This window comes from Martes martes, assembly GCF_963455335.1.
Source record: "Martes martes genome assembly, chromosome: 17".
Lineage (NCBI taxonomy): Eukaryota > Metazoa > Chordata > Mammalia > Carnivora > Mustelidae > Martes > Martes martes.
In genome coordinates, this window is record NC_137905.1 from 809,786 (window position 1) to 825,705 (window position 15,920).

The 15,920-nt window shown below is 64.7% G+C and overlaps 1 protein-coding gene across 1 annotated transcript; it reads right to left on the reverse strand.

Moving 5' to 3' along the window:
• Window positions 1–1,040: 1,040 nt before the first annotated feature.
• Window positions 1,041–14,968, reverse strand: CPNE7 (copine 7; the record flags this gene model as incomplete). Its single annotated transcript, XM_080827778.1, has 15 exons — window positions 1,041–1,229; window positions 1,755–1,991; window positions 5,401–5,534; window positions 5,601–5,652; window positions 6,117–6,171; window positions 6,819–6,952; window positions 7,729–7,788; window positions 8,115–8,201; window positions 8,488–8,586; window positions 8,727–8,816; window positions 9,199–9,282; window positions 9,968–10,042; window positions 10,197–10,271; window positions 12,723–12,905; window positions 14,795–14,968. The coding sequence occupies 15 exons, from the start codon at window positions 14,966–14,968 to the stop codon at window positions 1,041–1,043; spliced, it is 1,728 nt and encodes a 575-aa protein (XP_080683904.1).
• Window positions 14,969–15,920: the final 952 nt, after the last annotated feature.

The following is a 15,920-nucleotide window of genomic DNA, read 5'->3' on the forward strand; positions in this document are numbered from 1 at the left end:
GGTGGATGGACGGATGGAAGAGCGAGTAGGTGGGAGGGCCTAGATTTAGGGTCAGAACAGCTGATTTTTCCTAGACAAGCTATTGCTGGGGACATCCCAATCGGGACCCCCCCCCCCCCGCCACACACACAGGGCTGGGCGGCTTTGGCAGGGGGTGCTCCCGACAGTGAGTAGCATGGTGGGGTCTGTGTAAAGCTGAGTTGCTGGTTAAAGGCACCCAGGTCCCCGCCTGGAACCTCTCCCCACCTGAGCCGGAAAGGCAGATTTCGGGCGGTGGACCACAGGAGGCCAAGGAGTGGCCCCTCAGGGTGTGGGGCAGTCGCTGCCGCCCTGGCCCTTCCTTGCGTGGAGCACCGCCTCCTGTCACCCCTGCATTCCGGAGAGAACCCTTCCTTACTGGGTCTAGGAGACTGCCCCCAGGTCGGGGTGAGAGGGGGCCGACTCGCCTACCTCACCCCTCCAGAGGGGTGCAGTGCTCTGCTGCAAGGGTGGGGAGGCCAGAGCGGCCACAGCAAAGGCACAGACTGCTCGAGGACGAAATGACACTTTATTATGCCTCAGCCCCCAGCCGCAGACCCCACAGACCCCGGCGCGGAGGTGGGAGCGAGCAGGGAGCGGGAGGCATCTTGGCTGTGGGTCGGGGGTCTGGGGGCATCTCGGGGTCTCCTCCACAGCTGGAGGGCAGCCTGCGCGTCCCTCTTCAGTGAAGCTCAGGTGCAAAGCAGAAATCCTCCAACCCCCAAGTGCCCCTTCACTCAGGGCGGAGCTGCCAGTCTCCTGGCCAGCTCAGGAATCCCTTCCCGGCATGGTTCCACACCGGCCTGGTGGGGGCAGGGCCAGGCTTGGGGGGGCCTCCACCAGCACCCCCACACCTTCAGCGCCTGTTTTGGGGACCACCAGGCCTGGATTTGTTCATCCTTCAGCCCTGGGGATCCCGGGGTCTGGTCTAGGCAGCAGGCTCACAGGACCATAGGGGTGGGCCCAGGGTGGGCACAGGAGGGCTCTAAAAGGGGGGGGGGTGTGGGGGGTGTAGGGGAGAGCTAAGGGACCTCGAGGGCGCTGGAGACAGAGCCTGGCTGCACTCCCGGCGGCCCGGCGGTCTCCGGGGGGCCGGCCTCCCGGTCGTGGGCGCCGCCGCCTCTGGGAGGCAGCTCCCTGTAGCTGTAGTACTCCACCAGCTGCCGGGGCACCTCGGCCAGCACGCACTTGGCCAGCGCCGCCGGAGACGCCTTCAGAGTGGGGACAGCGGGGTTACAGCTGGGCGCCCTCCGGGCCCTCCAGCCCTCAGCCCATCACACCCCAGCCTCATCCTCTGGAGGTGGGACTCCATCCTCTAGGGGAGGTGGACTCTGTCCCGCAGCTGACCAGTAAGTCTCCCGGTGGCCAGGAGACCCTGGTAGGGGACCCAGACCCGAGAAGATGAGGCCGCAGTGCCCCCCGCTGCCGGCATGGGGGCCCGTCCCGAATGGCACCTGCACCCACGTGGCCCTGCCCCACCCCCCCCCAGGCACAGAGGGCAAGTCTGAGGCAGGAAGGAGGTGGGCGCCCCTCCCCCCATAAAACCCCAAGAGTGTGTCCACAGGTCATGAATTTCCCTCCTGTATCTCACAAAGGGTCTGAAAGGGCTTGGGGAGCCCACTGTGCTGCCTTCCCTCCCATGTGTAAGTTCCATATTTTCATAATAGGAAGGTTTCTAGGTGCTCCCTGCTCCGGGGACAGGCAGGCCCTGGACAGCCCCCCGCCCCAGCACTCACGCTCTTGAGCTCCCGGAAGGGCACAAACTGCACGATGTCCCGGAGAGCCGGCTCGCCCCGCGGGGAGCGCAGGATGCCGTCATCCCCGTCCAGGGTCTGCATGTCCGTGAAGTCGGCGTTGCCCACCCCCACGATGATGATGGACATGGGCAGATGGGAGGCACGCACGATGGCTTCCCGCGTGTCGGCCATGTCGGTCACCACGCCGTCGGTCAGGACCAGCAGGATGTAGTATTGCTGAGGGTACAGGGACAGGGTTGGCAGGGCGGCCCCGCCCCCTCCTCAGGCCCCCGGGGTCGCCTGGGGACCCTTGAGGACCGCATCTACCCCCCAAGCAGCTGCAAGTCTCCGGACCCGCTCCCCTCCCCGTAGACTGCCTGGTCGCCCGCGGCAGGCCTCGGGCAATGGCGGGGTTGAGGCTTCTCAGGAACCGTCGTGGAAGTGTCACACGTCACAACCACAGGGCGCCGTGAGCTCTCTTCCTGGGCTGGATGCTTCCCCCCACTCCCAACCTGTCCCGCCTCTGCCTCGATCCCATGGAGCCTGGGTCCAAACCCGAGTCTGAGGCCTGAGAAGGAGAGTCCTGTGGGCTCTCGGTAGGCGGGGCCTCCTGCACCCTGAAGGGAGCCCGGGATCCGAGGAAGTTCTGAGAAAGGACGCCCTCTGCCCAGCCTGGCCAGGCGCTCAGCACGTCAGCACAGAGACAGATGGGGACTTGTCGCAAATAAAAGTCTGTTTCCTTTGTTTAAAAAAAACCAAAAACAGGGGTTGGGGTGGCTGTGTGGCTCGGTCAGGTGAGCATCTGACTCTTGGTTTCAGCTCAGGTCATGATCTCAGCGCTGTGGGAGTGAGTCCTGTGTCAGGCTCCGTGCTGGGCGTGCAGTCTGCTGGGGAGTCTCTGCCCCGCACTCACCCTACCACCGCATTCTCTCTCTCTCTCTCAAAAAAAAAAAATGAAAAAACAAAAAAACAGGGCAGCTGGCTGGTTCAGGCATGCAACTCTTGATCTCAGGGTCGTGAGTTCAAGCCCCACATTGGGTGTACAGATTACTTACAAAATAAAATCTTTAAAAAACAAACACAAAAATGGCACCTGGTTGGCTCAGTCGTTAGGCGTCTGCCTTTGACTCGGGTCATGGTCCCAGAGTCCTGGGATCAAGTCCCGCATCAGGCTCTCTGCTCAGCAGGAAGCCTGCTTCTCCCTCCCCCACTCCCTCTGCTTGTGTGCCCTCTCTCGCGGTGTGTCTTTGTCAAATAAATCAATAAATAAAATCTTTTTTAAAAATCCCAAAAAACAGAACTACTAAAAATCAGTATAAAAAACCTGGATAAGAGAAAACATAAAGGAGAAAAAAGAAGACCCTGGCCCAGTGGGCGCCAACACTGTGACACCACGTGAGGGAAAGACCAATGGGCACCCAACAAGGTCACCTTTGCCTAGAGGCCCCAACCACCCCCTCCCCACCTCCTCCTCTGAGCCCCAGACCCATGGGAGGAGTGACCGTGCACAGGGCAGTCTGAGGACCCCTGGCCGGACCCAGCTCTCAGCCCCGTGGACATGGCCCTCCTCGGGAAAGCCCTCACGCCCTCCTCCTGCCCCTCCGACTAGGTCCGGGGCGACCTCAGCTCTGCTACTCAAACACAAACACGAAGCTCCGTTGCCGTGAGCATGGGGCCTCCCTGAACTGGGGAGTGGGTGACTGTGGTCCGGCCCCAGGAAACCACGTGTGACTTGGGATGAAGTGACGTCGCTTTCCTTAGGACAGAAAGAGACGGGAGAGATCGGGTGGGGAGCACCGAGAAGTAGGTCCCAGGTCAGCCCGAGCGCCTCCCCACCGTGCCAACGCTGCTCTGCAGGAAGCAAGCTGAGCGCCCACAGAAACCCCTATGGGAGGGCGTCCTGGTGGCGACGGGGGCTCGGAGCACCAAGGAGGACAGAGGCGGACGCGAGTGCCTCCTGGGGACCCTCCACTGCCTCTGCTTACGGGAACCAGAAGACAAGACTGTGGTGAGTGCTCCTAAGCATCCTGGCAACAGCCTCGAGACCCGGAGACCCTACAGGACACCCCTCCACTAGCCGGACAGCAGGGGAAGGCAGGGACACAGCCACCAATCACACGGGGGCCATTTCCCCCCAGTCCTGCCGCTACAGCCATCGGGACGTGCGTTGGCCAGCGGCACATGTGTGCTACCGAGAGATGTCCCGTTTGCTGTTCCAACAGTGAGGGGACTGCTGTGGTCTTTTAGGTGTGCTCACGGCATGGTGGCTCTGTTTTCTCTCTTCTAGAGGTTTATACTGACATTTGCAGATGAAATTATGTGTCTGGGATGTGCTTCAAAATCATATGGGAAGGTGCCTGCTGTCCTTGAATCTTGACTGGGTCCTGTGCCAGAAATAGCAGTGCTATGGGATTATCACTGGGGAAGTGAATGGAATTGGAACATATTCTATAAATTCAATGAAACGACTATATCTTAATTACATTTCCTGACGTTGATATTTGTGCTGTGTTTGTGTCAGAGAACGCACAGATAGCAGGAAACACACAGCAAAGCCTTAGGAAATCACAGGGCGAGGTGCTGCGTGCAGCCCTGGTGTCGGGTCCGCTGTGCCTAGGCGAGAGCATAAACCGTGGGGTGGCCCCAACAGGGTGAGAGGCCGCCCCGGCGGCTGGAGTCTGGATGATGGCGAGTCCCAAGGACGGAGCGAAGCCGAGGGGCCCTACAGGTCAGGAGACCAGGACGCCAGGCAGATCCAGCGACCAGAGGCAAATGCAGACACACGTGGAAGGGGGCTGAGATCAGAAGGGGTCTCCTTCAGCGCCCTGGGCTTGAAGCCGAGCTGTGCTTGGGCACAGAGTCCTTGCTGTTGGGGGGCATCGGGAGGTTGGCAGCTAGTTCTCAAATGCTTCAGAAGAAGTCACAATAACACACACATGTGAGGGGAGGGGAGGAGGGACACAGGCCAGGGCGGCGGGCAGGGAAGCCGGAGAGGGTTGGGAGGAAGCAGGAAGCAAGTCTGAGTCCGGGGAGACCCGGTGAAGGACGGACCTCCCTTCTGCAAATGGGGGCTCTTTTACAAAATAGACAGTTAAAGCAACGGACCGCTGGGCACACAGGAGCACAAACAACCAACAAACATGTGGAAAAGGTAAAGCAGGGGGGCGCCTGGGGGGCTCCGGCGGTGAGGCGTCTGCCTTCCCGCGGGCCATGATCCCTGGTCTGGTCCTGAGTTGGGCTCTGCGCTCAGCAGGGACCTGCTTCGTCCTCTGACTCTCCCCCTCACTCCCCCCTCTCTCTCTCTCTCTCATAAATAAACAAAATATTAAAAAAAGAAAAGGAAAGGAAAAAGTAAAGCAGATTGAAACCTTCAGCACAATGTTATTTGTGAAAAATATAGAAACAAAAAAATGATATTGCGCAGCGGACAGCTGCCTGCAGGGAGGGCTCCGGGCAAACCCGCCCCAGGGGGTGTGGCCCCGCGGGGGAGAGGATACCTGTGCCTCTAGGGGGGCTTTAGGGCCCTCCCGCAGCCCCCAGTGCCCCCCAGCTCTGCGCCTCCCTGACCTCCGTGCCCCCCACACCGCGGCACGCGCCACCGCCCCCTGCACCCAGTGCCGGCAGCACCGCCCGCCCCGGTACCTACGGAGGCCTCCCCGCTGTGCTCCTCCGCCGCGGCCATGCGGGCCACCTTGGAGATGATGGGGGCCACGTTGGTGGGGCCGTAGAGCTGGACCCTGGGCAGGCAGTTCTGGTAGGCCTCCACCACACCCTGGATTCCTGCGAAGGAAGGAGGGTGAGCCCGGCCGGGGGGCGCCCCCCACCCAGGCCCGCCTCAGGCCCTACCTTCACACTCATCGTCCTCAGGGTTGAAGTTGATGGCGAAGTCATGGGACACCTGGGTGGGCGCAGAAGCACCATCAGCTCGGCTACCCGTCCAGGAACCCCCCCAACTTGAGGAGAGAGGTAGGTTTGCAGCCCCTGGGGCCCCCGCGGGGACAGAGCCTCGTGGAGGGAGGCCCCCGGGAGAGAGGGCAGGCAGCTAGTCCCTCAGCCCCGACAGCCAGGGGGTCTGAGTCGCATATACCGACGCAAGCCTCCCGCCACCACGTTCTTCTGCTGTTTGCCCTGGAAGATTCCAGAGTCATTCCCCTTCTCCTGACAGAGACACAGTTTTCTTGAGCTCTCCAGAGGTCACTGGCGCTAGGTGACCAAGGTCAGTCCCTCTGGCTGGAAGCTCAGGGTCGCTGGGTTCCCAGCCGTGGGAGGACCCAGGACAGCCTCTGCTGGGGACAAGCAGAGTGGCCCAGGAGGCCCCAGCAGGGGCAGGGGGGTGGGGTCCCGGGCCCCAGGCCCTCCTACCTCATACTTGGGAGGAATTCGGGCTCCAAAGCCCAAAGCAGAAAACCTCTTGTCGCTGGAAGAGAGGCGGTCGCATCACACAGGGTCCACGGCTTCCCTGGGGGTGGGCTGCTCTGGGACAACACCCAGCAGAGCCAGGACACCCAGGCTCCAGTCCACCGCCTCCCTGGGTGCCCGGCCCTGCCCTGAACCACACAGGGGACACCGAGGCATGTGGCCGTGAGGAGGACACCAGCCTCCAGGCAGGAACAGAGCTGACTCCAACCCTCGGGCCACAGCCTGACCCCGGGAAGCTCTGGCCTCCTGTCTTTGGGACCTCAGCTCTCTGCCACCCACCCCCTTACAGAGGGGTCTACCCCTCCTGGGCCTCAGTTTACTGGTCTGTCAAGTGGGCCACCCTCCATATTTGTGTGAAGGGTGAAGGGGACCACGTGAGGGAAGACCAGCCCCACCTCAACACATGGGGGCTTCTGACCCCTCCTCCACCTCAGGGGGCTGGACTGTCCTTGGGGATCAGCCATGCAGGGACACCCGGGGCTGGCCTGTGCAGCCAGCCCTGCCCACCACGGCCCAGCCGCTGCCAGCCGTCCTTGGGCGGGTGGATACAGCCATGATGCCTGCTCCCTGGGCCCAAGACTGAGCTGGAGGAAGGGAGGCCGGGGAGGCCGGGGAGGCCGGGAGGCCGGGAGGTGGGGGCCTCACCTGTCGTAGTCTTGGCAGATCTCCCCCACGGCCACCAGAGCCTGCAGGTACTCGTTGGGCTGGAAGGGGTTGATGTAGTGCAGAGAGCAGCTGTTGCGGGGGTCCCCATTGGAGGCCGTGAAGTCGATAGCCACCTGCGGAGACCCTGGCTCATGACCTGGGCTCGACGGGGCACCCAGAATCCCCATTTGACAGGTAAGGGGATTGAGCTGTGGGGAACTGCTCGGCAGGGAGTGCCACCGAGGGCTCCGCTCTGTGGCGGCGTGGAGGACAGAGGGCGACCTGCGCTGACCGGCACACCGGGATGGAGCTTGGACCCTCAGGAGGAAACCAGCCGCCCCCCCTCCAAGTGACACCATCCCTGAGCCCACAGCACAGGTCCCATGGACCCACGACCTTGGGGCAGGGGCGGTGGGAGGAGACCCAAGGCCAAGACCAGGCCCACCCTGTCTCTGTGGCTGCCCTGCCTGGGCTGGGGTCTCCACATGCCACCCCGTCCCTGCCCCTGCCGGGACACGTCCCTTAGGCCGCTCTGGCTGCTGCTCGCCAGCGACGTGAACCCACACGTCCACAAAGGAGCAAGGAGGTGACACAAAGGCTCTCCAGGCCAGGCCACCGCAGCTTGGTCTTGTGGCCTCTGGCATTGTCGCCGCAGGAACAAGTGTAGTGTCGTTCTGCCCCCTTCTCACACGTCCTCATGTCACTGCTTCTGCTGGGGCTGCGTCTTGCTCTAGCCCCTCCCGGGGGGAACCTCTGTGCCCAGAGCCCAGGCAGGGGTGCGTGAGCCCTCCGGACCCTGCAGAAGGGCCTCAGTCCACCCACATACGCACATGGGCCCCCGTCCGTCCGCGTGGGGAAGGCGCCCCGGCTCTGCCTGTCGGGGGCGGGAGTGGGGGTCCCGGGCACGCACCGTGAAGTGGATCTGACAGCCGCCCATGATGTAGTCCAGGAACGAGTGAACCCTGTAGAACTTCCAGGCAGGGGCGTCGGCAGGGCCCACCCAGGGCACCCCATGCCCAGACACGGAGCCTGGAGCCCCAGGGACCCACCTTCCAGGGTAGCTGCCTGGGGTGGCCTGACCCCCAGCGTCCCCCCCAGCTTCCCTTCTCGGACTCCTCCTGCCCTCCCTCCCTCCCCCGAGGACTGGAGACCCTGGGCCTCTGGGGGTGGGGGCCTTTGAGGGTCCATCTGACAAGGGGGGCTCCCAGGGAGAGCGTGCCCCTGCTTGGCTCTCTGCAGAGTTTAGGTAGGCGTGGGTCCCTGACCCACGGAGGGTGAGCGGGGGCCGCAGCTCACCTTCAGGTCTGCCAAGATCACAACCCCAGAGTTCTTGTAATGACGCTTCTTCTGCTTGTACTTGGCGTTCACGCAGTCCCACTGGGCCTGGGGGACAGGGATAGGCAGAGACACCCCCCCAGAGCACCAGTACCCAAGGCCCACCCCAAGGAGGCAGGGGGCCTCAAAACCCCAACCCTGAACAGCATTTTCCAGCGGTGACGAGGTGACTGATGTCCCAGTCTGGCCACCTGGCCGGTGTGGTGGTCAGTCTTCTCAGGGCCGGCGCTCTGCCTGCCCACGTGGCTCCTCCCCGAGAACCTTTTGCCATCTGGCGCTTTTACCCAGTTTCCTCCCTGTTCTCAGGCAGAGGGGAGGAGGGGGCCCGGCTCACCTGGTCCTCCCGGAAAGCCTTCTGCATCTCCTCAAAGGTGGTGGAGAACTCCCCGATGAAATCGTGCTTTCCGCGGGAGTCATAATCCCAGACGAGGCACTGGGGAGCCCAGGCCCCCTCAGCCCGCCAGCCCGCCTGGGGCCCCCTGCAGCAGGCCTCCCCCACCTCCGCCCCCAGCCCCCCACCCCCCCCCGCCCCCAGCCCCCCACCCCCCCCCGCCCCGTCCCGGCCGGCCCCACCTTCAGAGGCCTCGTCTCCTCACAGCAGCAGAGGTTGCAGAGGGACACCTTGAAAGGTTCCCACACGGGGCTAAGGTTGTTCTTCACCACCTGGGGGCGGGCGGGGGGCAGGCTGGCTGGTGCTGCTCCCGGAACCACCTCCAGAGCGTCCCCACATTCCTGGGCCACCTGGAACCCCTGTTCTTTAAATAGCCTCCTTTTTTTTTTTTTTTTTGGTCTTAAACACAGATTAATTAATCTCAAGAGGAAACCGTGTCTCACTGCTCTAACCTCACCTGCAAGCAGGGACAAAAACACAGCTGTGGGTTCCAGTGACCGGCGCCCAGCCTGGTCTGGGGCTCCCTGCTGGGAGGGAGGTGGGCGCTGGGAGGACACGGTGGGGGGGCGGCGGGGGAGGGACGGGGCTGGCTCCTGGCCCTGTCCGCAGGTTCCTGTCCCCAGGGCATTGCAGGGGACGTCAGGGAGCCCTCACCTCCGTCCTGTACACCAGCTGCTCGCTCCGATCGTCGTTGACCCGGTAAAGCTCCAGGAAGGGGTCTGACTTGCTGAAGAGGTCCTGGGGAAGCAGGGGCCATGCTCGGTGAGCCGGGCGGGAGCAGCCTCGGCCCAGCTCTGCCGCGTCCCCGCCGTGCTCTCCAGCCCCACGGAGCCTCCCCCTCCTATGCTGTGAAATGAGGGCAGGAGCCTCTCGGAGGGAACGGAAGCCTTGCCCTCCCCTCTAGAGCCTTCACTGACTCCCCAGTACCCTTCCTGGAACTCTCAGTCCTAGGCCCACTCTCCCTCTGGCCAAGCTAAACACCCTCAGCCGGTACCAGCTGCTGTCCCCCTCCTCCTCCCCAGGCTCCAGTCTCCCAGGCCGGGGGAGGCCCCAGGAGGCACCTTCCAGCAGGCCAGCCCCCTGGCCTGTGTGCGCCCACCCTGTGGGAGAGTTGACAGAGCCAGGCTCGGAGCCCACCCCTCCACTCTCTGGATGGCAGCCTCCCCGAGCACGTGTCCCCATCGTTGAACAGAGATTTCAGGAAGGGGCCCAGCACTCAGGAAGAACTCAGCTAAGAGCCAGTGACAGGGACGCCAGGGACAGGAGCAGCCTGCCCGGGGCCCCTCCGGGCTCTCACTCCAGGCAAAGCTTGTTTCCCTGAGGCTGATCTGTCTGGAGAGGCTCTGAAGGGGGAGGGCGGTGCTGGGGCTGGGCTGTCATCCCGGCCACCCCACCCCCCCAACTGCGGGCACCCGCCACGCACCTTGTCGTCCAGCTTCTGGGCCCTGAAAGAGAGCTCCACGTAGCCGTTGTTCCCAGAGATGTCCTCAGCGATCACCTGGGAAGGGAAGCCACAGCATCGAGCTCCAGGACCCCCAAAGGCAGCCTGGGGCCTTGCCTCTCCATCTTCCAGGATGGGCCTCTCAGAGCCGGGAGTAGGAAGTAGGGGGTGTGCAGGGGCAGGGGCTGGGTGGGAAGGCAGGCAGCCTCACCGTGATGGTGGACTTGCCGGCGTTCCGGCCGAACTTGAGCAGCAGTGCCCGGGTCATCTTCTTCTGGGCCACAATCTGGAAGTCAGAACAGTCAGGGAGGGGTCAGCTCCTGCCCCCTGGGGACCCTGACCTCAGTCGCACTGGGCAGCCCGGCTCAGCCAAACCTGAGCCCCAGGGCCCCACAGTCCCGGGCCCTCTCTGGAGATGCTTGGCCGCCTGACGGACGTCCCTCTGTGCGGCTGTGACCCCTGGCTCAGTTGGGGGCCCTCTGGTGCACGGCTTCTGGGCCCCGCCCATTGCCCATGCACTGGGGGAGGACGAGGCAGAAGCAGCACCCGCACCCCAGGCCGGACACATGCCCGGTTCCTCTCCGGCCCCTGCTGGTCCCAAGGCGGGAGGTGCTTCAAGCCCCTGAGCACCGTGAGGCCAAGGGGGTTCCCGGGCCTACCCTGGGCTCCCCGGCTGCCCGGAAGGTGGCAGAGGGCTCGAGAGCGAGAACTGAGACACCAAGCCAGCTCCCCACCACCCCGTGAGTTCGTGCAGACAGTGCTGCTCCCTGGACATCCGTGGGGCTCACCCTCCCTGTGAGCCCGTCCCCACCCCTGCCCACCCGGGCCTCCCCCTCCTCCTCGCCGGGCCCTCATTCGGACCCACAGACCCCTAGCTGGGGCCCGTGAGTTGACCCTGGGAAGCTGTGTCCGGCGCTCAGGGGGGTGGGCGCCTTGGTCTGCAGAAGGGGTCGGTGAGGACAGCCCCTCACAGCCCCCAAAGGCTCCCGACTTGGTAGGGACTCCACCCACCTCAGGCCCGGGAAGACCGGTCACCGTGGTGACCGGACGCTGCCCCAGCGGCACTCACCTAGCCCCAGGTCCGCGGGCTCCGGGGGCGGGAGCCAGGCTGGAGCTGCAGTGACTGCGGCGGAGCTGAGTCCGCACAGCAAACAGGATGTTCCCAACCCTCACACGCTCCTGGGGCTGCCAGCTCCCAGCCCCCGAGCACGAGCCTACGGGACCCTTCCCTGCACCTGCGGCGGCCCACACAGGCTAAGGGGTGGGAGGGGGAGGGAGGCCACCACCCGAGCCTCCCTGGGCTCTCCCGCTGGTGGGCTCCACTTCTGGGGCTGACCTATTAGGAAAAGTGGGACGGCTGGTTTGTGAACCCGTTAAGGTCCGTCAGTGCTTTCTTCTCCGTCCCCAGCCACCCCAAGGTGGCCGACGCTGCGAGTTTCAGGCAGACTTGCTCCAGGTCCTGGACTGACGGGGGGGCCGTACCTTGAGCCCTGATGGCAGCCGGCCCGGAGCGTCCGCAGGTGGCCGGCTCCAAGGAGCTTCTCGCTGTCTAAAGTTCCCCTGTCTACCTAGACACGCGTGTGCCCGTATCTGCTTTGTGCGTGTCCAAGCATGCTCTGTACCCTCATCCGTGGACCTGTGCCCGTGTGTGCATGTATGTCCGTGCACACATGGCAACACACGTGTGTCTACGCCTGTGTCTGGGGTGTGTGCTATCCTCTCCCACGCTCAAGAAGGGCAGGTGGGAAGCCACCAGCGGGGGAGGCCTGCTCTGCCGCCGCACCCGTCCTTAATCTCAGTGCTGTCATCTGTAAAATGGGGGACCAGCTCCGAACCAGACAGCAATGGGGATGAGTCACGCAGACATCATGTTGGGTAAAAGAAACCGGACGCAAATGGGAACACACCGTGTGCTTCGTGAACAGGAAGTTCTAGAACAGGCCAAGCTTGCAGGAGTGGGCTGGAGACGAGGGGGGTGGGGGGTGAAGACATGTCCCGTGGGAGCTGGGAGATGGTCAGGCACACAGGTACCTAAACGGGTCGGCACCCACCGTGAGTTCTGCACGCATGGCTGTACGTCAGTCACACTGGAAGGGAAGCACCACCCCTCACGAGCCGAGGGGGAGGGAGGCGGCTGGACGAGCCCGGCACACAGCTGGCCGGCCAGCGCCCTCCTGTGCTGCTAAGGGAAGAGCTATGGGACAGGACATCATCCCAGGGCCGCAAACGGTGTCCCTCTGTCCCTCTGGGGACAGCAGCCCTCGACGGGCTGGTCCATCTGCCGCAGGGAGAGATGAGGATGCTTTCACGTGGCAACGTGGAAGGGCTGACTTAGGTCACAAAAGTGAAAAAAGGAAGTGCAGAACAGTATGTAGTTTGTGTTGTTAAAACACACACACGGAGAGAAAAAATACACTCATTTCCTCCCGCGAGAGCACAGAACCCGGGGACGGGCAAGAGGCAGGTGTTCCATGCCACACCTTTCCAAAGGCTGAATTACAGGACTGCTTTACCCAGTTCAAAATTACATAATTTTAAAACTCACTAATAAGGGATTTTTAAGAGCAGACACTCTGGAGACAGGCAGAGTGGGACGCCCGTCCCCAAGGGAGCTCCGAGGTACCACGGTTGGCTCTCAGTCAGGCCGTCCCCACGCCACCTCCCGCCAGCCCTCGGCGCTGGCCCAGGCATGCCTCCCCCCACCCGGGCCTCTCCTCCGGAGGGGACAGGTGCCCACCTGCCCCAAGGTGCACTCCATGCCTCCCAGGAAGTCATCATCCTGACAGCCAAGGCTGCAGGGTCCGTGGGTGTCATAGACCTCGAAGCGTAGCTTCTGGACCTCCTCGAAGTAGTAGTCGAGCGTGAAGACCTTGGAGAACACGGGGTGCAGGCTGCTTCTGACCACCTCCGTTCTGTCCACCTGCAGATAGCCCGGGCCGAGCAGACCCCTCAGGAGAGCTGCGATCCCCCCACGCACTCCCTGGGCCCTGGGCACCCAGCTCGGGCCCACCTGCCCTCATGTGCTTCTGGGGAACTCGCGTGCAGGCCATGCCCTGGGGAGACCCCCCTCCCCACCGACCCACACCCCATTCCTCAGGATTTCAGCTGCTGCGGGGCTGCCGGGAGCCCCGGGCACCCCCACCCTGAAAGAAAGGCCCTCAGCCCTCGCCAGACCTAGGCTGTGGCTTCTCTGCTTCTGCTCATGTCAGGCCCACCACAGCCCACTCTATCCCTGTCACAGTTGGGGAAACTGAGCCTCACTGCAAAAGCAGTGCAAGTGAGGAACACAGTTGGCTCAGAATCCTGGGCCGGGCAAACCCCAAGTGGAGATCTCTCCCCAACTAGGCAGGCCGGGACACTGGGTCAGGTGTACACATCCCCCTGGGTTCAGGTTTCTCCTCCACCTGAGGCCCCCCTACACCCCTAAAGCACAATCCAGGCGGGGGAGGTAGATTTGCCACCCTCCAGTGTCCACAAACTCCTACACCATCAGACGGAGGGTCTGTGTGGGCCACCTCCCCACCAGGGACATCAGCACTTGGGCTCAGACAAAGCAAGTCCCCCTTACAGAGCCTCCCAATGTCCCCAACACCACAAACACACTGGGCTGAGGTGGCCCTTCGCTTCCTAGTTTGATGACCTTTAGGGTTCAGTCCCAGGAGGCTGCCGGTCAAGAGAAGGCAAGGAACGGTGCAAGGTCACAGCACGTGGGGGAGCAGAGCGGGTCTGGGGCGGCCGCCCACTGGAGCCTCCAGGACTCTGTGCCCCTCACAGGCTGGGGCCCAGCCTGTCTGCCGCCCCCCGCCAGGTCCCCAGCAGGGACCACCAGGGTCGCCCCCTCCCCCACTGCCCCACCACCCCACGCAGGCCCCCTGCACCGCCACCACAGCCAGCCTGGGGAGGGACGCCTCAGTTCCACCAAAGCTCCAACCCCCTGCCTCTCCCACCCATGCCAGGTGCTTCTCCACCTTTCCAGGTGAGGCACACGTCTCACTGAGAGCACTTGGTAGGGCGTAGAGCACCCTGAGCTGTGGCCACGACAGGCCCACAGGAAGGGCTGGGCTGAGGCGTGACAAGGGGGCGGCGGGGTGCGCAGGCACCCCAGCGACCCCCGGGACCTGAGAGTATCAGAGGGAGAAACAGGTCCGCGGAGCACACAAACCAGACCCCAGCTGTCCCAACCTGGCCACAAGTGCTGGGCTGAGCCTGGAGGCTCGTGCTAGCATCAGCCACAAGAGCCCACAAGGGCACGGGCGACAGGCTGGGAGCCCCCCAGGGCGGGTGAGAGACCAAGTGCCCAGCCTCAGTCAGCCGCTCCCCCCTCACCCGGCAGCCCTGCCTGGTCCTCCCTGCTCCCACTCGGGGATCGGAGGTGTGGGTGCCTCTGCCTGGCGGGTGAGGACCCGGCAGAGCAGTGGCCCTCCTGGTTGCCCCCCAGACCACAGGGGACCCGTGAGCCCAGGTCAACCTTGCATCTCCCATCGGGCGCACCCCTCTCTCCGGTTCGCCCCACTCCCTTCTGCAGGCCTTAGTCAAGCCCCCTGCCGGCACCTCAAGCCTGGGAGCCTCACTCCAGCACCTTGCCCCCACCTGGGGGCCTGTCCCTGCCCCCACCCCCGAGCTGCTGCTCCCTCTGTCTACCCCGGGCTCCTCTCCATGGCCTCCAGCCCAGCCCCCCCAACTCCTGGACACCGATTCCTAGACCCCAGAACCCCAGCCCTGACCCTGCCCTGCACCCTGCCCACCTCCTCTCTGTCCCCACTCAGCACCTGCGGGGGGACCCCCCCGGGCGCCCCCCCCCGCCCGTACCTGCACCCACTGGCTCTGGGACTGCAGCAGCAGCACCACGCTGGGGTCGGACTTGGTGAGCGGGTCGCGGTCCAGCAGGTGCCGGCAGCTGAGCCGCAGCTCCACCTTGGAGGCGCGGGGCGCGGGCAGCCCTCCGGGGGGCGCCGCCGCCCTGCGCTCCGAGCCCGCGCTCATGCTCCCGGCGCCGCGCTCGGGGACCCGGCCGGGCGCGCCGAGGGGCTGCTGCCCGGTGCGCACCGCCGCCGCGTCGGGAGCGATGGCCGGGCCAGGCGTGGCCGCGCTTCCCCGCGCCGCCGCCACACGTGGCTCCCGCGGCCGCCGCCACGCGGGGACTGCAGAGGGGTGGCCGGGGAGGGGGGCAGGGGAGGGGCGGTGGAAGGGGCGAAGCCCGGGAGGGGCGGGCGGAGGAGGGAGAGCCCGGAGGGGCGGGGCCGGCAGGGGCGCGGGCGGGGAGCGGTCTGCGGGAGGCCTGAGCCCGCTCTCGGTCCGGCCCCGGCCCTCGGGGCTGCCCGGCTTCGGCGGGGTTCGAAGTCCCCCCACCCCCGGGCGCTGGGGCCGAGCGGCTTGGGGCGGGCCCAGGCAGCGCCCTCCCGGGCTGTAGAGCCCCGCCGGCCCGCTGGGCAGCCTCAGCCCCCCGGCTGCCCCCGGGCCTGGGAGTGGCCGTGCGGAGCCGCCAGGCCCTTTGGCGATTTGAGGGGGGCCAGTGGACCCCCAGTTTAGCACCAAATCCCCGTGTGCCTCCCCACTTCTCCTGGAACCCGTCTCCAGGGGCCCTTTGGCCGGACAGCACGTCCATCAACAAGCATTTCACAGGCACCGGCCTTGGGCCAGGCGCCCGGCCGCGGGCTGCGGGTGGCCCTGCCTGTCCTGGGTGCGGAATCCGACCTGGAAGCCCTGGGGGCCCTGGCGCGCCTCTCCCAGCAGTCAGAGGGGTAACAGGCCTGGGCCCCGCGGAGGGGGACCCCAGATTCTCCCCCGGCCCTGGACGAGCGGCAGCGGGAGCTGAGTGGAGGAGGCAGAAGCCACCTCCCAGCCCATTCTCCTTGTCAACGTTTGCGGGGAAATAGGGCACAGTCCTGGCCGGAAGCCATAGGGGGAGGGGGACAAGAAAAGGGTTCGAGGGGAA